This window comes from Dermacentor albipictus, chromosome 6 (assembly GCF_038994185.2).
Source record: "Dermacentor albipictus isolate Rhodes 1998 colony chromosome 6, USDA_Dalb.pri_finalv2, whole genome shotgun sequence".
NCBI classification, from domain to species: Eukaryota; Metazoa; Arthropoda; class Arachnida; order Ixodida; family Ixodidae; genus Dermacentor; species Dermacentor albipictus.
In genome coordinates, this window is record NC_091826.1 from 101,958,606 (window position 1) to 101,981,898 (window position 23,293).

The 23,293-nt window shown below is 44.8% G+C and overlaps 2 protein-coding genes across 3 annotated transcripts in view; one reads left to right on the forward strand and one right to left on the reverse strand.

Moving 5' to 3' along the window:
• The window catches only part of Oseg1 (intraflagellar transport protein Oseg1), an 88,556-nt gene extending 85,419 nt beyond the window's left edge, over positions 1-3,137 (forward strand). Inside the window, exon 27 of the mRNA XM_065446230.1 lies at positions 2,207-3,137. Within this exon, the coding sequence (XP_065302302.1) occupies positions 2,207-2,296 (90 nt within the window). The 3' untranslated portion in view covers positions 2,297-3,137. The remainder of the gene's footprint in view (positions 1-2,206) is intronic.
• A 1,177-nt stretch (positions 3,138-4,314) lies between these two features.
• Positions 4,315-23,293, reverse strand: part of LOC135913668 (UPAR/Ly6 domain-containing protein bou-like) — a 41,199-nt gene continuing 22,220 nt past the window's right edge. For both annotated transcript variants that reach the window (XM_065446233.2, XM_065446234.2), the window contains exons 2-3: positions 18,626-18,796; positions 4,315-10,320 (exon numbers count right to left, since the gene is read on the reverse strand). In XM_065446233.2, coding sequence (XP_065302305.1) covers positions 10,079-10,320; positions 18,626-18,796 — 413 coding nt within the window. In that variant the 3' untranslated portion in view covers positions 4,315-10,078. The remainder of the gene's footprint in view (positions 10,321-18,625; positions 18,797-23,293) is intronic.

Genomic DNA, 23,293 nt, shown 5'->3' on the forward strand with positions numbered 1-23,293 from the left:
TTGGCCCTAAACAACGTCTCGGCTTTCGGAGTTTTTCATTTTACCGCCTTCCTTTTCGCTAGCCTTCCCTAAACACAGATGGTTTTTCTCCGCTTCTTGGTGCATATCGCGCGCGCGCACATATAATTAAGGAACGCTTTCTAGGCTTCGTTACTGGTCTCACATACGCGAATCGCATGGTTGGCGAAATGAGGGCGCAAGATCGCCACAGAAACGTCAGAAAGAGCTCTGAATGGCTCACAGTATGCTTATTTAGCGTCTATGTGCTTGTACTGTGTCTGATGACGGCGTGTGCACGCGTGTATAGTTCAGCAATGCGTGCTATGACCCATGACAGTGGCCCCTCCCAATTCTTGGTGTGCTTCACCAACTAACATGCTATGTTGCAGCGAAGCTGATCAATGAAGTGCGAATTATTTGGTGAAGCCAATTTTGAAATCAAAATTAATGAGGTTTGGGCCCATGAAATGTGTGGGTGATGGCTCGAACCTTCGCTCGGGATTGAATTAACTAAAAAATATCAAATTTACTGGATTTAAATTAACAGAAGTCTACTGTATCAGTATTGTATGTGCACCAAATGAAAGTGCCAGCTGTTATATTATTATATTATATTAGCCATGTTAGTCTGGCGTGCTTACTAACAAAATGGTGCCAGTCAGTTCTGTATGATGAAACACTAGATCTCTAGATACAACTTCAAAATAGAATGTCAATTCATACGTACCTTATCTCATCTTAATGAAATAGCACATGATATTGAACAACATTTTTGGATATCTTACATTTTTTATATTTGGCCTACGATTTTCAGCCCACTGAGTATGAACCCATTTGACTTTGACTTTAACTTTATTGAAATTTAGACAACATACAATTGTCCAGGTGAAGAGAGCTAAAGGTGACACACGTAGTCACCTGACGAGGCCCTAAACACCCTGCATTCATGCAGGCACAGTTTCGACATAATGAGTGACAAAGTACAAACAATTTCTTACAGGAAGACTACAACAATTCACATACAGCAATATACATATGAAAAGTACACCGTACATTCAAATCAGTATAATTAAAAATTTATAATAACCATAAACATGTTCACTTGATAAAAAACAAAGCAAGAAGTCCTAACTGGATCTCTTAAACAGCAACAACAATTTTCACTTGACAAAAAGCAAAGAAAGAAATCCTAACTGGCTTATACACGATTCAAGAAAAATCTCTTTGCCTGTTTTCAGAAAGCAGGCAAAGAGGAACAGGTTTCCGTGATATCAATCAGATCAGAACAAATGTTTGACAGATTAGGAATTTGCCAACATAATAGCTGTGTTCCATAGTTCGTCCTACATTTAAACTTGAAGAAATTGGTTCTCTTAAATTTGTAATGAGATTCGTGTTTGGTATACCTCAAGAAGAAGAGTTGCGGATCAATATTAAAATCTGAAAATGCACTCTGATAATCGCAGTATATATAGTGATTCAGTGTCCAAGATTCGATTCTGCCTAAAATATACTGATGTTGGTTCACGTTGTGGTAGGTTTTCAATAAAGCACACACTTTTTCCTATAGTCGATGGAGGCTTTCCATGTTAGGCCTAGTAGTGGTGCCCCAGACAAGCAGGCAGTAGTGCAGTCGCAAGTGAACAGTATTAAAATACAGCTGATGTCATAAATAATGAGGCAACAGTAAGCGAAACTTATTAAGCATACCAATACACTGTGCAATATTGCATTTAATATAGTGAACATGACAAGACCAACGAAGGTTATCATGAAACTGAACACCTAAAAATTTAATTTGTGTTACGTTTTCTAGCGGTCGCGACTCAAATGTCACATCATTATTAATATAAACAGGTCTGTTAACAGGGGTAAAAACAATGTAAGTTGGCTTGTATTGTTGGCTAATCCTCCACTATGGGTATGTGCCATTGTTATACAAAAGGTATAGACTCCTTAAGTGTATTTACATGTGGTGCCATACTCCTCTGTGCCTACCACCACCATTCTTTTCTTGACAAGTATCGTGCGTCACCTTCGTCCTCGTGCCATTGCTGTGCCGTGGTGCCAAACCGTGCATCTGTCCGACTTAGTGTTGGCGCAGAGCTTTTGGTGCTTTGGTCTTGCTACGAAAGTGCAGCTCAGTGAAAAACAAAGAAAATCTATAATTGTTTTGAAGCTCATTGAAACATCATTGCTTTTGCAGGTGTTTCACGGCGATGACTTCGAGATGCACACCCTCCAGACCAATGCCTGCCCATTCTGCAGAACGAAACTCGAGGATGGCGGTGCCTAAAAAGTTTGAATAGGAGCACTGTTGCTACTGGGCTGGGCTAGTGGACAAGGACCAGTGGACCAGGACCGGTCAAGTTCACGTGGTGGCTGAGCATTCATGGCATCTTGCTGCTGAGCCCAAGGTCGTGGTTTCTATTCCAAGTCACAGTGACCACATTGTGATCGTGGCAGGGTCCAAAGCTACTTCTGCATATAGCTGTAGATGCACAATTGAAGAAGCCCGGCTGATGGAAATCAATCTGGAGCCTATGATGTCTATTGTAGCACCTGTCGCCTTGGGGTGTTAAAACATGCAATCAGTTGCATGCTCAGCCCATCGATCAATTTTATCAGATAATCTATTTAAAATTCATGCAGTTTAAAACTGAACTTGTGTACTCAATTTGCACAAAAATCTTGAGCCTTAAGCAACTGAAAATTTAGAATTTAACAACTGTGCACTTATTTTTTAGTGTAATAATTTTTGCGTTTATCTCCTCCTACTAACAAAGTTTGTGATCTGCTAAATGTGTTTCCTAGGATGATGTGTATTTATTTATTTATTTATTTATTTATTTATTTATTTATTTATGGCAACTGCAACAGCAAAGGTATTTTACTTATCTTTGTTAATAGTGTTAAACTACAGAACATTTTATTTTCGTGTGCCTGATGTTTCTTTTGTGATGGGGCAAATGCAAAATGTTCTGGTGAACTTACCTCGTAGGAGGAACGAGAAAAATCACTCAAAACATTCTCGCCTGCCTCTGCTTGATGACCCACAGTCTTGTGCATTCCACAGCTGTCACTTTTGTACCCATGCTGTTAGCAATTGATGCTGCAGACTTGCAGAGTAAACTTGACTGCTGTGTACTATCCTGTGTTGTCTCATCGGCTTTTGTTAAACATACAGTCGAGGTTCCAGAAAGTGGCCTAAACCATCTTTATTTGTGTGATTGGCACATAACTTGCAGGAGTCAGTACAGGGTCTGAGAAGAAAGAAAGAGACGGCCAAAATAGGCTCAAGGCATACACTACAGTTGACAACTATACGTGCGAAAATTGCACACAACTTTACTGAGTATTCACAGAGACCTCATAAATGCTTAGTCACTAACAGCTTCGCAGCAAAACGCAGCATTAAAAAAACAGTTGTTACCTATAACAGTGGTCACGTAAACACTGCTGCATAGAATTTAAAGTAAAATAGAACAGGGCATGGTGTTGCTTGTCAGTATAACAAATGGTGTTCTGTACAGCGGCTCACACACAAGTTGAACCTGTGTCCACCTTGCCATGTCCCATGCTGACAGGTGAATAACAGTCTGACACTGTGAGTGGAACATCGCACTATAAGGCTCTTGGGCAGTCAGAACTTCCATCGCTTTGAGGACTGACAGTAAAGGTTCACATTGAATCAACCTAGATAATTACATTACCCTTGTAGAAATATCACAAGATTTAAGAAACGAATTAGTTGCACAGAAAATTGCAACTGAAGGGAACAATGAAGCGAGAGAAAGCATGGTGTCATTCATTATTAATGTCTTTAAATTGTCAATTTTTAAATATTAAGACAATATGTACAGTGCTCTCGTTCTACTTGAGCAAGCCAGTTGGTGTGCTGTGTGCCTGAGTCTTTTCTTTCATATTCACATGATTTATTCAGTTTTTTTCTTCTGATTTCAAGTAAAATGAGTACATTGCACGTCCCAGATAATGTGCATTATGGTTGTCACTAATGACACACCCTGTCACTACTACTGTGTGAAATTTTGGATGTATTATATGTGAAGTTAACTAGAGCTCTAGGCTCTGTAAAACGGCACTGTGATAACCCTCATTCCTCCTCACATGTTGCCTTTTGGAATAAACGTGGCTTTTCCTGAAAAAAAAAAAAGCTAATGTCATATGCATGTCATTTTGTCCTCGCATATCCTGACTGCAAAGTGTGCATGCGGAACCAAAAGCAAGTGCATCAAATTTGTTTATAATACCACTAAGTATAGCAGCACATGGCCTTGCAGATATGTAAGGTCACCTGCACATGGACACATTATGCATTTTTTAGTTTGCTACATTGCACATCAGTGATGCTAACCCTTTCCGTGCCATCGTCCAGGAATTTTATTTCGTCTAATGAACGCCATGACAAATGGCAGTAATTTTGTCATTTTTATGTAGCCTCGCATAGGCTGTTTGTCTGGCAATGCCTATCTGCAGCTCAATAGCATGAAAAGCTGACAGCAGCAGATAACAGAAAATTAAAAATGAAGTGCCAATATTGCAATAATGAACACTGTTCACAATGAATAAATTGGACATTTTCAGTAGTTTTCTAAAATTGAAAAAAAAAATATATGTGGCATGAAAAGGGTTAAAGGGAAGCTCTGTCACTTGTAAGAAAACTCAATTTCTATAAAAATGCAGCAAAACTTTTACACAGCAAGAAAGAAGTGACATCAATATGGAAGATGAACCATGCAGCCCAGAAGGCTGCTTCTCATGACAGCGGTGATGACACCACTGACAGTGGTGTCAGTGGATGACAATGGAGTGCCAGCAACAATATCTTTGGACGAAGTGTTCAGATGTGACAAGCCCTAAAAAGTCATGTGTTGTAAAAGACTTCTCTGCAGATGCAATTGAACAGAAGGATTGTTTTGAATGCTTACAGTAATAGCTGTGTGTTACTTGAACTTTTCAGTGGCAATAGGAGTTCTGAGCACTTTCTTTAACGACATCTGTGAAACACATAGGCAATAATGCTGCTTGTCCCGTGCTGATGTCACAAACAGCAAGCATAGCCCGACCGTTTGAAATAATCTGTTTGAAAAAATGTTTGTCAGAAGGGCAGACACCAGTTTTCAAAATTAAAGCACTAAAAAGCTAGATGACTGTCAGTCATGCTGTTTGATGCACATTAGTATTAAACTGCCAAGGAAAACGTATGATACAGGTTTTGTTGAGATCCTTAACCTTGAGAAAGTGTCATAGTTTTACTTGAGAGGAAGATTTAGCTCTGGTCGAATTCTGACCCTGCCTATTCAAATGCATGTAAAACGCAGGAACACTTTTCTGAGATAACTGCTCGGGCAATTTTAATAAAGCTTGTTGCATTTATAAGAGAAAGTTGGACTGTTGAAAGGGGAATTTTGACTCAGTTCCTGAATTATTACTACAAAAATTGCCACAAATAGGTAAGTGAAAGAAATATAAGCACAAAGTTTACAAATCTGTAACTGTTCATCAAGAACAGATATCATGCTTCTGTAAACTGCATCTGCTAGAACATCCAAAGTGGACAAATTTGATATATTAATTTATACCTTACGTGAATTTGTTGCAATGTTTACAAGGGTTTTGCACAAAAGCTACTCATGCGTTAGTGGTGTACTTAAGAGCCATGTATAATATATCAAACTTGTCCCCTTTATGCATACTATTAGTTTCAATTTACAGAACTGTGATATGTTTCATTGGTGAGTTAGAGTTGTAAACTTAATAGTTTTGTTTTCTGCTTCCAACAGTCGTTACATTTTAACTTTTTCTTCTAAATGCAAAAAACCTCATCAAATGCAATGCATTGGCTGCCTAGAAAAGCAGTTTCTCCTTTCCCACATATTTAGATAGGGGTGCCCGAGCCAAAGCTTCCAAGTGAACATGCTCCCCCCTAACTCCTCGTCACACCTATTTAAACAAAAGACAACCTTCAACGCATCAGTGTGGTTATAGTATTGCTACGTGTTCACATTCTTGCTAGTAGCTGTAGTGAGTAGCCCAAGTTGCAGGACTGCAATCTAGCATTAAGATAAAAGGCACAGCTAGCCACTGGAGCTGCCGTTTTTTTTTCCCCTTCTTTCTCCTTATAAGTCCAACCTCGATACGACGATCACGGATATACCAAATTACCATATAAAGTTACTATGTTTGTAAGGAGTGTTTGATGTGACAAAGATATTCTTATGTCGAATTCAACTTCGTTATAACGAGGTATGAGTTATATGTCGAACATGTTAAAGCTTCACCTACTGACTAACATGGTCATGGTACACGCATTGTGCCTACTGTTGTGGAAAATGAAGTGCAGTTGAGAGCATAAAATGCTGCTGCGAGTGCCTAACTGTGAGAATTATCACTTTTAACAGCTTAATTATGCAACTTGTTAGTGAACTCTAAGCACTACATGGCACTTGTAGGAATCAAACGCATCACCAAGTCACTGAAAGTAGACACTGTGTTTGCTCATTATATGCTGTCTACAATATGACAGGGCAAGCATTCATGGTAAAAAAAAAAAACTTTCTTAAACAACAAGGTATTTTCCTAGATAAATAGATGTCTTTACAACAGGGAATAATCTTCAGTATCACTTGGGAGTACATTGCAAACTCTCATTTGACTTTGCCTATAATGACCGTGTGACTGAAGCTGTAGCCTCCTGTATATCTTTTAATGACTGGTTATAGTGATGCCACAACAAGCGGTCATTTAGAGGACGCCCACATTTTCAGAAGTTACATCTTACGAGGGCGTGGTTAGAATCACATCGACTGCATTTAACGCATGCAATGCAGAAGCAGAGGAGTGGCGACAGCGCACATCAAAAGTTGTCCATGCTCTAACAACAACAGGGTTCTATTTGTGTGAACATGGGACCGCCGCAGCGGGCCATCGGTGGGGTCCACAGAGTTTCGTACAAAAAGATTGTATGAAACACAGGTAGTTCCCACGCATTTTGGGGCGACTGGACAGGCATTGTAAAAACAACAGGTGGTTGTGACGCCTCCACCCTGGCTCTGGTGGTGGTTCTGCAACACTGCCTAATCAACACATGCAAGTGTCACCTACTGCTAGCCGCAAGCACAAACTGCACGTTTCCACTTGAAGCTTAGTAATATACAGTTTTAGATTAGGGGGACGCAAGCATTTGGGGCCTCCTATACTAAAGCTCTCTAACGACACTACAGCCATCGGCTTTCATCATGGCCACAGTAACGCTGGGGGGAAAAAGAAAGAAATGGAAGCTGATTCAACCTCTTGTTGAAGTCGACAAAAGACATGTCTCCCTGGGCGAGTTGGGTGTGACAATGGGGTGTACAAACCGTATAATTCGGTCTACCTTGGTCAACAATTCCTTCTGCATGGCAACGCGAAGGCATGCAGCAAGCGCGGGTCTCATGTATCATGCCGCTCCGTCCTATACACTGAAATGCCTCCCCCACGAGCAGGACGTAGCGCTCCTCCATGTTCTGAAGGTGGAGTCACTGTGCACGGCACTCTATCGTGTCACGTGAGGAAAGAGAACATCAGACTTCTCACCCTCTCTTCGTTCATAACGTGATCAAGCGTGTGCTAGCAGCTGGTCGAGTTGAGGGGAGGTGAACACGCGGTAAGGTGATCCACGAAGGGAGCTTCAGACTAAAAACACACTACATAGCCGATACATAAAGAAACTTGGAGGACACTTAAGCTTCGCCTTTAAAGGGACCCAAACCACTTTTTACCGAAGTGGAGAAGGACATTTGAAGTGAAGATATGTTATTTCATAAATACTTTGTAGCAAAAAGTACTTCAATGCGTTCAGCAGAAGCGGAGTTCTTGGCAATCAAACACAGCCTCCGCTGTGCTCCTGTTCCTTCTTCAATGCCTTGCACTGCAAAGGCTACAGTGCAGTGGGGCAAACCCAAGACACTCCGCCTTCTAAATGTCATCGTGGGGTGCAGTTCATATTTCATGTGGGATGTTAACGTAGATGCCACAACTCCAGATTTGGTGCCTACAACATGCTAAACCTAAGCCAAACGTGCTTCTCCTCAGCGAGCCGTAGTGTGCTTAGCCAGTGGACTCGTGGCGGCAGCCCATGGAGGCCGCGATATCTACGCTACGTAGCAGACCGCAGCTACCAATAGCAGTCACGTATGGGAATCCGCTTTATCACAAAAACGTCCAGAAGAGAATGAGGAGCAGGTTTCTGTTGAAGAGAGAGTGTTTGAAAGAAAAGTGACTTCGTGCTCCACTTGCGTCTCCACGCACGATGTACGACTGCAAAACTTGGCTGAGATGTTCACAGCAGCGTATGCTACCCATGGAGTATGTTACTTCACCAAGGCCGAGGAGTCGTTCAGGGCCCCTTTAATTTAAGACTGGAACTCGATAGCATTCAAAGATCCCTGACTGTGTCTCACGCTTCCAGGCAACTGCAGCTTACGTAATCTTAATGTTTACAGGGAAACGCTGGTGGCGAACGCTATGCACAAAGGCGAGTTTCCTGGTAGAAACGCGGTCTCTTGCGTGGGTTGATTCCGGAGGTATGCACAGCCTCACCAAAATAATCACATCATTTTCATGTTTCTGTTATTGTTTCGTGCCTTTAATATTTACCTAACTCTGAGAAAATTTAACATAGAAGGCATACGCTGTCGGTGTTTTGTTTCATAACATTTTTTGGGGCTGTCATTCTCAAAATTACGAGAAATAACTTCATCAAGAATATAAGACAAAGTATGAGTAACTTTACCGATTGAATAGTATGACAGCATAACCCCGCATATACCGCATGTCATATAACAAGGTGTGGCATATAAACATACCTAAATATATACAGAAATTTACGCTCACGGACAACTTCGCCGACGCCGACACCGGATTTTCTGCAACATGTGGCCCTTAACGCAATAGTGTTATAAAGTGACAGCAACTCGATGAGAAATGCGTTGTCTTCAAAACTGTAGCATTTAATACACATATACTAAAGGGAGAACTGCTTTTGTATTCATTCACCTATCACAGGAACGATGGGAAGTACGAATTTCAGATTGGCCTTTGTGAGCTCACGTAGCACATACTTGTCAACCCTCTCGAAAGTCGTAAAAGTGAGCCCAAATTGTTAACCTTATAGAAAATTTGCGCTAAGAAATGAGCGAAGAACCGAACTTAGCCGACACTTAATTGCACTTGCCATCATGCCCGCTCTAGTTGCGATGCGTGGTGAAAAAGCGCTTGCAGATCACGTAGACTTTACGCGCCCATAGTTTGGAAACACAAACCGCTGGGTTTACAAAAGAATGTGAAAAGGCAGTGGCGTATAGCCATGGTGGCACGCCGGCCACGAGCCCCTGCACGCCCCAACCTCCTGAGAGAGATGGAGGGATGTAAGGAAGGCGGGGATGTTAACCAGTCAAGAATCCCGTTGGCTACCCTACGCAAGAGGGAAGGGATAAGGGGAAGAGAGAGGGCATAGAGACATGCACGGACAGTACTTGAGTCAAAACTATTCATGCAAACCAGACGTTCTCAGAAAGCACAAAAGTGCCTTCACTGCCTTCTGAGCCGATGCTCAATTTCTGTATTATTATGGTGCCTGTCCAGCGCCCTTCTCCCTCCCCCCCCCCTTCTTGTTCCCGATAAAGCGGGTACCCCCGAAATAAATTTCTGGCTACGCCACTGGCTAAAAGCATACAAAAGAAAGAAAAATAAGGTATACACGGTTTTGTACTGTGTAGAAAAGATCGCAAGCAGGGCGTGGCGCCTGGGGTGCTCAAAGGTGCGTTTGCGTACCCAAAGTTTTCTTTGGCTGCGGGGACTCAAACTTTCCAGTAGCTCCACATATCACCCTAGGTTTAGGCTTTAGGAACTTGCTCTCAACCGCTAATCGGCCATTCTCTCCCATATCGGGCCATTCTGCACAATGCTAGGTGAGACACAAGGTGGCACACAACAGATGTAAGACACGACGCATCACTCGGAGCACAGCGCTGGCTACGCAGGAAGTGGTGCACATCTCTCACTGAGTCCGCGGCCATCACGGGGGATACGTCAGCGGCACTTTGCTGGAAGATGCCAGGGTGGCCAATAGGAAGAGGAGCAGCAGCGGCCCCGCGGAGGCGTGGCCTCGCAGAGGGGGCGGGGCCGCATTGCAGCCGTCGTTGTTGCACGTCAAGATGCATCCGCGCAGAATGTCGTCCTCGTACCGGAAGACGCCGCAAGAATTGTCCATGGTCTCCAGGGAGCAGATCCTAATCACCATCTCGATGTTGGTGTCCACTGAGGCAGCGCCGGGGAAAGAGAGGACACAGCGGGCATTAGAACGGGCACGCACGTGGTACAGTCACGTGCAAGTTTGTGGGTCCGTGTTTGTCTGTGTTTCCTGAGGTACCATCTTCGTTCGCGCTTTAAACTTATTAGTTTGTGGCTCCCCAGCCATTCTGCTTCGCACAAAGTTTAATTGCTTCGGCGCGTGTGTGATTGACACAGGTGCTATTCTGGCATGGAGGAAATAAAATTTGGGAGAGCAAATCGCGCAACACGATTGACGCCATAACATATGGGACCAACATGTGATCGTCGCGTTAGAGCGCGCGGTAACTTTTAGCGATACCTTCAGGCTGAGCTACGGCAGCACATCTCTGATGGCTAGAAGCACAGCGCAGCCGTAGAAGTGCGTATCGATTAAAAACTACCGGGGAACCTAACTTCAATACGCTTTGTCTCAGAGGTCACGTGTTGGGCTTATAATGCGAGGGAAAAAGCGAGGAGAATGACCGCGGAGAGTTCGCTTGCCAAGGCTGGCTGCGTGACATGATATGCTCCCTCCTAGTTTATTTAATTCATCCATGTATTCTGTGTACTGTCGAATTGCACAATGTTGGCGTTATGAGCCAATCAGAGAGGGCATAGCTTTAGTGAACCAATCAGGAAAAAGACGAAGATGGCGGCACTTGGAGATGTCCAGAACGGTCCAGAATGGCATTCCAGGATAGATACTTGGGCTAGTTGGTCCGGCCTTAGTAATGGTAAATCAGTGCGAAAGACGTGGACGAAAGGACCTAAGGCAGACCTAAGCGCACCTGTGCATGTCTGAAGTTTTCTTTTCGTCTCATGTCTTTCGTGTTGCTTTACCATTCCTAATAGCGCGCATGATTCTTTTGCAAACGCGACATCAGCCCACATTGGCAGAGCAGCTGTGTCACCTTTAAAAGGCGGGCATCGCACAGAACACAACATTCCCGGACGTGGACGAATTTTTCCTCAACTGTGCAGCTTTTCTTTCGGTTCCCTTTGTAGCACTTAGCTACGTTTGGGCGGATGTCTGATTTTCCCTTTATTAATTACTCCTCTCCACCTCGCGGGTTTCCGCAGAACTATTACGTCAAACTCTTGCCTTTGCTTCTGAGTTGTGGATAAATTCGACTTCGCCTGCCATCTGCTAGCCGCCTGGTTAGCTCAGATGGTAGTGCGGCTGCCCCCGAAAGGCGATGGTCCCGGGTTCGCGTCCCGGACCAGGACGAATTTATCTTCAACTGCGAAGCTTTTCTTTCGAGGAACCCGTATGGGTCCCCTTTGTAGCACTTAGCTACGTTTGGGTGGATGTCTGATTTTCCCTTTATTAACATAATTACACAGAGAAGAAACGACAGTGTCAACCGGATGCCAAGTGGACACTCCACGAAGGAGCCCAATGCAGGCGAACGTGACCTGGACTCTTCACTCAACCAGAAATTCTGAATGGTCACACATCACGAAGTCCTATACTCATGAGCGCAGTGGCCACGTGGGGTACGTTGGTGTGTGGTAGCACAGCTAAATTGATAAGCGTAATGCTGCCACACCGGTATACATAGTCGGTGTGTGTTACCCTAAACGGCTTGGACACCACTCGGCATTTGCAGATGCGCAAGAATCGCGTGACAGATTTAAGGGGCCGGAAGTACCCTCGAGTCAGCGCGACGGCGGCACCGTTCCGTAGTGACGCGTGATAAAATTAATATAGTACTTGTTTCAGGGGGTGGTACCCTCGTGCAGAAATAACGGACCCTCTAGTTCTGACCTCATGCAGTTTTCATCAAGATGTCGTTTCTACTTGAGGATGTACTTCAGACGTCTGAATATGACCTAATTCGTAGCAACTGCTCCGTCAAGCGATGTCTCATCGTGGTTCGAAAGATGCTGGGAGGCTGACTGTACGAACCGTGGCAGAAGGGGAAGAATCCTTCAGCACTTGGCGTTCCCACCATGCCTCGCAGGTATACATATAGCCTATAGGGTGCCCCATCTAACTCAAAACAAAAGACACGATTGTAAGACCTACGGTGTTCACTTGACGGAACGCCGACGACCAAACACCATACGTCTTATAATTGTATCTGTACCGTGTCTTTCCTCTTATCTTCTTTTTTTCGTTGAACAGCTTAGCTAATGTTAACTGGGAAACCTGTAGACCGAGCAAAGTACTGCTGACCTGTAGACCAAGGAAAGTACTGCTTTGATTCGGTGATCTGGGGCCCCCTAACACAAGGCTATCCCAAATTTTTCTTCTCCAATTCGGCAATCGGTCAAAAAAATTTGCGGGCCACACCCACTGTGCCTGTCTGTCACGCGGCGTCACGAGAACCGCGAAAACGCCCCATCTGATATTGCACACTGATTATGCATAATTAGATCGAAAGTAAGAAAAATAATTCGTCGTTTGACCCATTTCTATCGGTAAGACGTTTTCGGGCTGCGCCCACTTCGCCTGTCTGTCACGCGACGTCAGGAAACCGCGAAACCTCACCGCGTCAAAGTGACGTGTAAGCGTTAAAGACACATTAATATGCCGAACAAAATCGAACTTTTTTTCTGAATAGCCGGAGACTGCCCCGTTCCGAAAGGAATAGAGGACGGCTGCCCGCCGATCGCTCTGGCAGGCTACTCGGAGCTGCCAGGGAGTATGTATTTATTTCCGTAAAATAAAACAATTTGTGTGGCAGTATAGCGTTATCGAGACCTCTCGGCGCTTATACGCATCGCTCTTCCAACTCTACTTTGCTCGTGAATCGTTTTAGCTGCATTTTTAACCTTCGGTTGCACGCCGCCGTAATTTTCGACCAGCCACCGCAAGCTAAGTAAAGGGAAGCGGACCAACCGCAGACGCCGGCACCACCATCGTCACCCGCTTTTCTACTTTCACTGTGGTGCCTGGGCCCCATCGAAATTCTCTCCACTTGAGCGTACTCTTCTCTTGTCATCCGAGCAGATTTAAAAAACTGCTCAATGTAGGCAATGCTGTTCGCCTAGAAACAAAAAAGTCACATTCTATATATTTGATAGGGCTTTTCAAGTAACGCTATAGGTCACCGCCGGGTGCTTGCGTCGGTGGTTAGATAAATTTGACGCCAGGAGATTGGAATAGTTTTACTTTATAAGGCCCCTGTAGTGTGGCATTGCCGTAATGCGTCATAAATACGCCGATTCTCGCCAGGTTTAAAGAGACACTAAAGGGAAACAATAAATCAGTTTAGACTAATAAAGCATTGTTTGAGAAACCTGCAGGCAGTCATTTCAAGAAAATAGTTTGAATATTAGATGAGAAAATGAAGGTCCAAGAATCAGTATTTGAATTTCGCGCCGAAACGCCAGCGCCGGTACGTCAGCGTGACGTCAGGGATTCCAAAGTTTGTTTTCGCATTTGGGCCGCGTTGGCTGAATAAAGGTTCCCGAAACTTGGCATGTTTAATATTTGGTTCCTTTAGAACATAATGTAGTCAATCTGTACCGGTATATATAATTAGTAGGCCCTAGAAGATGCCATCAAAATCCAAGACGTCACAGCCCCCAGGTGCGGGAACTCATGTAGGCGTCGCCACCCGCATTTCGTTCTTGCGCTTTTTCTGGCTTACCAAACGTCTTATCGTTGTAAGAGTGGTGTTTTTGGTGTTGTAGAACGGTGATTTACTGATGCAGAAGAAATCAATTTTCACTTTAGTGTCCCTTTAAATCAATAGCTGCGCAGACTTGCAGAGGAGAGAGCAGTGGCTATCAAACCTTTCTTGATGACGTTGAGGTCCCGCTTCCCGTTTTCCCGCTCGTCGCACAATACCGCCGACTCCACTGGTATACCGCTGCATGCAGGCGTCGTCGGTTGATCACTACAGGTTCCCTTCGAGACGTCGACGCGCGTTTGGACTGTGCTGTTAAATGGCTTCGACGCGACCAGGTGATCGTTGCCTGTAATTTCTTTTTGTTGTTTGATCGCTTGCTGTGCACGCCATAAAACCCTGTCGAATCGGGATATAAAGCTTTAATTTAAATTCAGCGGCCTCTTTGAAGCTTAGCTGACCTTTGTCCTGCCTCCCGCGTCGCGATATTAAACAAGCTTCGACACCAACTTGTCCAACAGTTAGTGTTCCTGTGGACGCTCGCTCGTCTACTACACATGGTAAAGCCGCCAGGTGGAACTGCCACAACAGGAGACGGAGGGGTTGCGTCGTGCTAGTTAAGCACGAATTTCTTCTGCGAGATAAGCAGTCGACACTGCACGACCCTCGCTCCTGCCAATCCGGCAATGCGCGCATGTCCTCCTTCAACTGCCCTTCCCGTTGATCGCTGGCGCCACCTACGTCGGCACCAGCGTCTGCGAGAACGGTTTTGGCGCCCGCTCTAAGCATGTCCCTGTGTGCGTGCGTAGCTCGCTGAAAGTCGCGAAAGCCGGCTTTGCCACAACAGGAAGGTTAGTGGGGAAAAGCCCACTTCACTCACTCTATAGGTATAGTAACCTGTATATAGGTGTTGAGGGCTCAGCACGCCTGAAACCGACAGCGTCACCGCTGCTGCGGTTAGCAACATATCCACCACTGTATTCCCTCGATTCCGGGGCCGGCTCTCGACCAATCGCACTATCTGGGCGTTGACTTAACCTCGATCTTGCTGAGCTTAACTAAGAAGGTTGAATGCCTCAATGTGCGTTGTATACGATGCCGACGTCGCATGCCGAGCCCAGATCAGAGGAACTGGTAAGCGGGTTGCATAGATGCAACTATCGTAGCGGGAGACGAACGAAAATATACAGCGAGAGACGCGCACGTAGCGCGCTGTCGTCCCGTGCGCCTGCGTTTGCGAGTTTCGAGCTGCGAACGCTCCCAAAAGCTGATGACTGCAGCGCCCTGTATAGTGTGACGCGTCGAATAAATGGTAACGGTGATGGAGCGAGCACGCATGAAGTAGCGCACCTTTTTCGTCCGTAAAATTCCGATCTCCACGTTCTATACTCGCATGTATTTCCACCATGTCCACTGTTCGCGCGCGCCTGCACCAAACCTACCGTGTGTCCCAGCTAATGTGAGCCAAACTGTTCAACGAAAAAAAAAAGTGAAAAAGCACGGTGCAAGATTAAATGATAAAACCTGCGGTTTTCAGTGGTCAGCGTTCTGGCAACATCTTTTTTTTTTTTTCGATTAACGAATTCGTCATTTAGGCCTCTTCGTCATTCGGTTTCTTCGTCATCATTCGTCATTTTGGATTCATGCCAAGTTTACCTAATTAATTCTCATGAACTTATTCAAAATAATTCGATTCGTTTCATTCTTTCTATCTATAATATAACAGCAAGCATAAGCACTACGAAAACTAACCTTAACTTACCGCCATTGGCTTCTCGCCGAAAAATATCCTGACTAGCTCTGTTTCATAAATTATACTATCACCCTGTGCTACGAAATGATTTAATTACGCCACCAACCTATGTCTCCCATCGCATCGACCATTCCGTCAAAGTAGGGTTTGTATCGTGTCACACCAAAAGTTATTTTCAGTCATTTCTTCCGCGAACATCCCGGGAATGGAACCACCTTCCTCCAGACATCGTTACTATTACAGATATCAATGCCTTTAAACTAGCACTAGCTAATATTGTATAAGCAGCAGCTATTTTGTATTCGTCAAACATTATTACTGTTTAGTTCCTAACCTGACATAATGTTCCTTTCACTTGTACCTCAGCTAACACTGTATAATATCAGCAATGGTTATTTCTTCTTTTTTATTGTAACATACTGCATTCCTTTAACCTTTTGAAACTGTTCATACCACTCCCCTCTGCTATGCCCCCTGGCCTTGAGGGTAATACAAATAAATAAATAAATAAATAAATAAATAAATCGCTTTCGATGCAGGGCTTTTCAACGGTTAATTGATTACTCGACAATTTTGCCGGGCACATTTAAAAAGGTTGAAACACAGGTACCTGCTTTTGCGGGGCCCTATCTTAACATTTGAGAGGTGGAAAGAAGCTTAAACCGCAAGTGTACAAACGTTTGACGAAGGATAATCTTTAACTTGTTAAACACTAAATATAGTTGGCACTAGTGGCTTTGTAAAAGATAAACAATATATGTAATAAAATGGCACTTAGTGCAGAATTAAATAAGATACAAACCTAATCTAACCTAGTGACACTGGTGAATCCCTGTACAAGAAATAACTAAAAATGGCAAAAGTGAGAGGTGAAGACATCGATAAAGACAATCGTCTTGCGGTATACATTTAATCGATTAACCCTACATCGTAGGTTTAAAGCCGTATCTTACACCGCGCTTTTACAGCGAAGCTGTTAAGGGCTACTTTACCCGCTATGTGTCCGCGTGTAGAAAAAAAAAAACGTCGAAGACAGTAGAATGCCGGGTCGACCCGCGGCGGAGGTGACGCAGGCGTTAAGCACTCTCCATATGTGGGCCGATCCCGAAAGTTGTGCAATGCCCGGCTGACTCGCGGCGGAGGTTCAGTTCGCCATTAAGGGGCCCACATAGACAGCTTCGCTGGTCATCTTCTTCACAGAGTGGAAGGGCACTGAGTTTTTTTTTATAGTTTGTTTCGTTGAACATCATGGCTGACGTTAGCTGGGGCACCATATGTATATACCGGGTATACAGTGGGGCCCACCGTGAGGAAAGGCTGATCAGCCAGATCTTTGCTCTCCTGGTAGACTGAATCTCGTATGCTGCGTAGCTTGCGTTATTTTTTTATGCAGATGAGCAGTTTCAGCGAGTAAACGGCATCACCTGCTGCCTCTTCTTGGCGCAGAGCTGCTTGAAATAAACCGTACCAATGGAGCCAAGTCGCTTCGCAGTACCTGTGAAACGCAGGCATGTGCTCTCCTAGAGTAACCGAATCGTTCCAGATTAAATGTGCTGCGTGTCGGCAGAACCCTGAAATGATCGAATGGAGGCACTTGACTTACGCCTTTAACCTTCCTTTACGAGAGCAGCTGGCAAATCGAATAAAAAGAGGCACCCAGTTATCGAGCATAGCTTAGTTTTAAGTTAGCTATACCTCGCAATACTGTCAGCTGCTTCTATCAGAGCACTTAATGAAGACAAATCTAATGCATTAGTTTGTCCGCTTTAGATTACTCTTAGTGCGTTAAGAAGAAGCTTTAGCTCGGGTGCTCCTATATAAATTTACATACATGTAAAAGGAGAATTCGATTTTCTCGACAACCACTGCACCAAATTTGCAAGGTTTGTTGCATTTTTAAAAGAAAAACTTACGATCTAGTGACTGCTGGTTTCGAATGTCTGATTTAGGTCGTAAAATTTTATTAAAAATTTGCAAAAATCAAAAATGTTCAGAAAACGAAACTATCAAGTTTACAACTCTGTAACTCTTCCATGGAAAATGATATCACAATTATCTGAATTGCATCTAACAATACATCTAAAGTGGACAAAATTGATATGTTACACATGAATCTAAAAAAAAAATTAGTAATATGAAAATACAGCTTTTGCAGAGCCCTTGTACACAAAGCAGCAATTTCACGTAAGATAAAAAATGACATATCGAATTTGTCCGCTTTCAATGATGTAATGGGTCCTGTTTACAAAACCAGCTTTTTTTGATGCAGAGTTATTAATTTGTAAACATTCTGCTTCATTTTTTTTCTAACTTGAATTTCTGAAAATCTTTTTAACGAAATTCAGGCCCTAAATCGAAATTCCGCTTCCAACAGTCATTAGAATTTAGGTTTCTGTCTGAAATGCAACAAATTTCATTAAATTTGGTCGAGGGGTTATCTCAGAAAAACGTTTTTGCGTTTTACATGTATTTGAATAGGCCGCGTCGAAGTTGGGTCCGAGCTAAAGCTTCCTCTTAACAAAACTTTTCTTTTAATCAGGGCGAAGTTTTATAAGACGGCAGGCACTTGTAAAGAAAAAAACAAAAACGTCGTGCAATCGAGAAGCGATCCCATTACTTCTGTATGTGTCGCCCTCCCTGCTTCATTCGGCGGTGGTGCTTCCCCAAAGGAGAAAATATTTTTCAGCTGCTGCGAACAGCGAAACTCTCTCATACATGTCATTCAACTCATGCCGCCATATAATTGAACTCATGTCATATATATGTCGCCCTCCCTGCTTCATTCGGCGGTGGTCCTTCCCCAAAGGAGAAAACATTTTTCAGCTGCTCCGAACAGCGAAACTCTCTCATATAGATAATTCAACTCATCTCGCTAAGACGATTTGCGTGCAGTCCATCTGGGTTCCTCACACACGCGAGTATTCGCACTGCGCGGGAAATCGAGGAGCTGTCCACTCACTGGTGGTGCCGACCACCTTGACGCAGAAGTGGGCCGGGAATCGTCCCACGTGACCGTCCTTGGGCACGGTGCAGTCGATCACGTATCGCGCATGCGCCGGGTGGAACGGGTCGTGGCAGTTCGGGTTGGTGCCGTTCACGCTGCTGCACGTGTAGCAGTTGATGGCCGACGCTGCACGGGGCAAGAAGGAGCGGCAAGGGATCAGCAGTGGTCGCCGACGGCATGGCCACAGACCATATAGTCAAAAGAGAAGCAGATTTCTGCTAGGAAAGTAAGCAGAAATAAGTATATTAATTGTGCTGGCAAAATATGTATCTCTCTATTCTACCCCCCCCCCCCCTCTCTATCTCTCCATATTTTCCCCTTTTTCTTTAAGCTGAATGAGCCTTTCATTCGGCTTTAGTTCGGTTGCGCCTGCATTAGCATATAGCCCCCAATGGGCCCTCGGCAGTTTATTTTCTCTTAGGACTCAGGCGTCACTTTCAGCCTGACAAAGGTGTGGAGACGAGAACTTGAACACGGGGTCTTGACAGCAGGTGTTCTGTGTACCTCTATTCCACGCCGCGCTGGAGTTTGCTCCAGCGTGGATTATTCCACGCTGGAGTTTGCTGGGAGAGGCCTTCGCCCTGGCAGTCGATAAAAAGAATATAAACAAATAAACCGATGATGAAAAGCAAGTAGACGATCGAGCGTTTTCGCATTTCGCCTCCACTGCGGCAATGCGGTCGCCGCCGTACAGGAATCGAACCCGCTATCTCGTTCGTGTCCAGCAGCAGACGCTGGTTTTGCATAGTGAACACCCATCGGTTTCACCCGTTCAACCTGGTTGACCTACCCGACAGACGGCCGGCGCTATCGAAATGCAAAATAAAAGCCGCTCGTTCATCATGCAGACCGACCCATATCTGGATCGAACATCTTCCGCCAACCCCTTTCGCTGCGCCGCCGGCCCGATCTCTCTGCCTTCCGTCCGCACCATTAATCATCGCAGCGGGGCCGCGCGGCATATGAGGTCGGGCGGAGGCGCCCGTGAGAGCAACAAACAAAGCGGCGGAGAGAAAGCGGGCAAAGCGCACAAGCGCCGTCGTAATCGTTGCACGACTCGTGTGTACACCTGGCTGCCACACCGCCGCTGGCATGTTACAGTACAGCGGCGGTGTCACAATAGCGAGCGTTGTAACCTCCACCCCTCCTTCCACCCCCCCGCGCGTCTGTACAGCACTGTGTGCTGCGCGAAGGGGCGTGATTCGGTGCGGTCGTTTGTGACGCATCCTTGCAAGACTGGCTCCGGCTCTCGCCTGTCAGCCGCTCATCTCCAAGGTGAATATGTGAGACGGGGCTGTGTCGGTGGTCGCATTTAGTACAACAAAAAATTTGGAGGACGCTTGAGCTTCGCCTCTAAGAGTGAAACGCGACTGCGTTCAAAGACCCTTACTGCTTTTTATGCTTCCCGGCAACTGCAGCTTATGTAACCGTAACGTTTGCCGGGAAACGCTGGCTGCGAACGCTATGCACGAAGGCAAGCTTTCTGGTAGAAACGCGGCCTCTTGCGTGGGTCGATCTCCTGCCATAGTTTCGCACTTTCAATATTTCATTCTGAGAAGAGCTAGCATAAAGGACATGCGCTGTCGGTATTTTTTCCCCATTACATTTGTTTGTGGGCTGCCGTTCTCAAAATTCCGAGGAATAACTTCGTAAAGAATGAAAGACAAGATGAGAGCAACTTTGGTGGTAGAGAAGTGGTTGGCTGTGCGTGGTTCTGAACTTGGTTCGATGATCTTTCGCCTTTTCAGATTCGCCGGACGCAGGACGCCGGATTTCCCGCGACACGGGCTCTTAACGCTGTGGCACATCGGTGCATGCGCGCGCGTTTCGTTTCGCCGGTGACGTCGGAGGTGCCCAGACATGATTTCCCTCGGTGCTGCGAGCACCCAAACACGCGTTCGTCCTAGTTTTCTTGAACTACGACGGAAGCGCGAAGCCTTCGTACGTTTTCCCGTTCGTCTGCCAAAACGTGTTTGTGATGTACGGCGGCGGAAGGACAGAAACAACGCAATCATTATGACAAAGTATATACCAACTTATGTAATTATTTTTTCAGTCTCAATAATTTTTAATATTTGGGGTTTTACGTGCCAAAACCACTTTCTGATTATGAGGCACGCCGTAGTGGAGGACTCCGGAAATTTTGACCACCTGGGGTTCTTTAACGTGCACCTAAATCTAAGCACACGGGTGTTTTCGCTTTTCGCCCCCATCGAAATGCGGCCGCCGCGGCCGGGATTCGATCCCGCGACCTCGTGCTCAGCAGCCCAACACCATAGCCACTCAGCAACCACGGCGGGTTCTTTCAGTCTCAAAACCAGCGCAGAATGGAACCACTTTCCTGCATACATCGCTGTCATTATCGACACTAACTTCAGAAGTGCCATTGAAGATTACTTATTTTGTTAACGTGTATTTTCACAAATTGTATTATTGCACACTAGTATATGTATTAACCACTCCTTTCTGTAATGCCCTCGGGCTCTGAAAGTACTTGTAATATATATATATATATATATATATATATATATATATATATCATAAGAAGCCAACAAACAAAGAGACAACAACGACGACATAGAGGAAATTGCTTCTGCTTAATAATTGAATTAAAGAAATTATAACTAAATGTAAATGAAAGTGGATGACAAAAACAACTGCCCGCAGCTAGGATAGGAACCCACGCCTTCGCATTACGCATACACTTACCTTTCCATTTATGATTTTTTAAATTCAGTTAATAAGTGCAAGTTTTTTCCCCTATGTTGTTCTTAGTGTCTCTGTTTGTTGGCTTCTTATGATATATATATCTCGTTCATATATATATATATATATATATATATATATATATATATATATATATATATATATATATATATATATATATAACAAAAGGAAAACGACTATACTGAGCTAATTTGAACTTACTGCTGCGCAACAGCCTAAATTAGAAAAAGAATTGATATTTGACCTTCATTTTCTCTTGTCATAACAAACTTCTCATCGCAAAATTGAAGAAAACAGAGTTACGAAAGAATACTTTATTTCATTAAACTTTTGTTTCCCTTTAGGCTACACATGCATACATGACGCTTATTTAGGGCCTACCAAGAGGCAATACAAAGGGGGGGGGGGGGTGGAAGAACGGATGAGATGATAGCAAGAAAAGAAAAAAAAACAAACAGTCGAGGCAAATACTCGGCGAGCACACACACGTACGTACGCACAAACACGCGTTGCGCATGCTCACAAAGACACACGTCACGAGTTGCAGCGCTTGCGTCATTTAACGATAAACGGTATGAGCAGCGCAGCGAACGACCCACATGAGAAGGCAGAAAAAAACAATAACCCACACCATGCCGGTCGCTACGCGCACAGGGCGGGAAACAATAATGGTGACGTGAAAGAGGCGGAGTTCGCGTTAACTCCGACCTCTGCGCTGAGGGGCCTCTATAACCTATCGGCGAACTTCGCTCAATGACTCCGTGTTCGTCGACCTCATACCGGGCACTGCCGTAACGACACAAGGGAGGCGATCGATCGCGATTTGGTGATTCCCATAACGGACCCTGTTGTTTGTGCGCAAACGACGCGCCTCGAATCAACAACCCCCGCAGATGCGTCACGATCATCTGTTGGCGACCTCGTCACGAGCGTATTGTCGCAGTCTCTTTTAATATTCGCCTTCTATTAAAGAGAATAGCTTTCTTTGGCTCTTTCGGCTAGTTTGGCAGTTGGCCGATGATTGGACTCGGCAAGGAAAACGTCGGTCGGTCGGTCGGTTGGTTGGTTGGTTGGTTGGTTGGTTGGTTGGTTGGTTGGTTGGTTGGTTGGTTGGTTGGACGTTGGTTCGACGAAAAAGAAATTGTTGGGTCAAATGGCACCGGGTTCATGCGCACAGTAGCGTATACATGCACGTAGAAAAAGTGACTATCTGTAAAGTTAGTTGAGGCAAAGGGAGAGAGAGAAAAAGAAAAACCACTGGTGTACAAAATCGCATCGGAGCGCACAGCCGCCCGGCGTGCTCACCGGGCCCGGCCGAGCTGGTTGGTCCCGGGAGTCCACGCGGAACAGAAAAACTCATCGTTGTGCGTTCGCGGGTGCATGACGCGGTTTTGAGCTTGTTAGCTTGGCAGCCCATGTGGCGTGGTATAAATTTGGCGTGGCCGGTGTGTTCTAGTCGGGGCTGTTATATCTTAACACGATTTGCATTCTTTGGGACCGTCCAGCTTGCGCTATATCTTTGCGTATATGCAAACTCTTTCGCAATAACTTGGGCAATACAACAATATAGCAGAATGGGTATGTCCCACTGTGACACAGGAGGTACAGAATCCCTAAAGGTTGCTTGATACGTGTCGTACTTTTCTGTGCACGCACATGTCATCGCCAATTTGTACGCTTCTCCGTTAGCTGTAAATCATTTAACCCGCTTCACTTAGGCTTCGCTTCGCATAGATGCCAATATGGGCGTTGGAGCTGCATGATTTTTTTTCACGTTTCATTATCGTAACAAAAGGCACGGGAATAGACGAAATTCTTATTGGCTGCTTTGGCTAACTTTGTATCTGGCACTTCGTTTGTGATGTGGCCCTATAGTCTCTTTTGCCCCTATCGGAA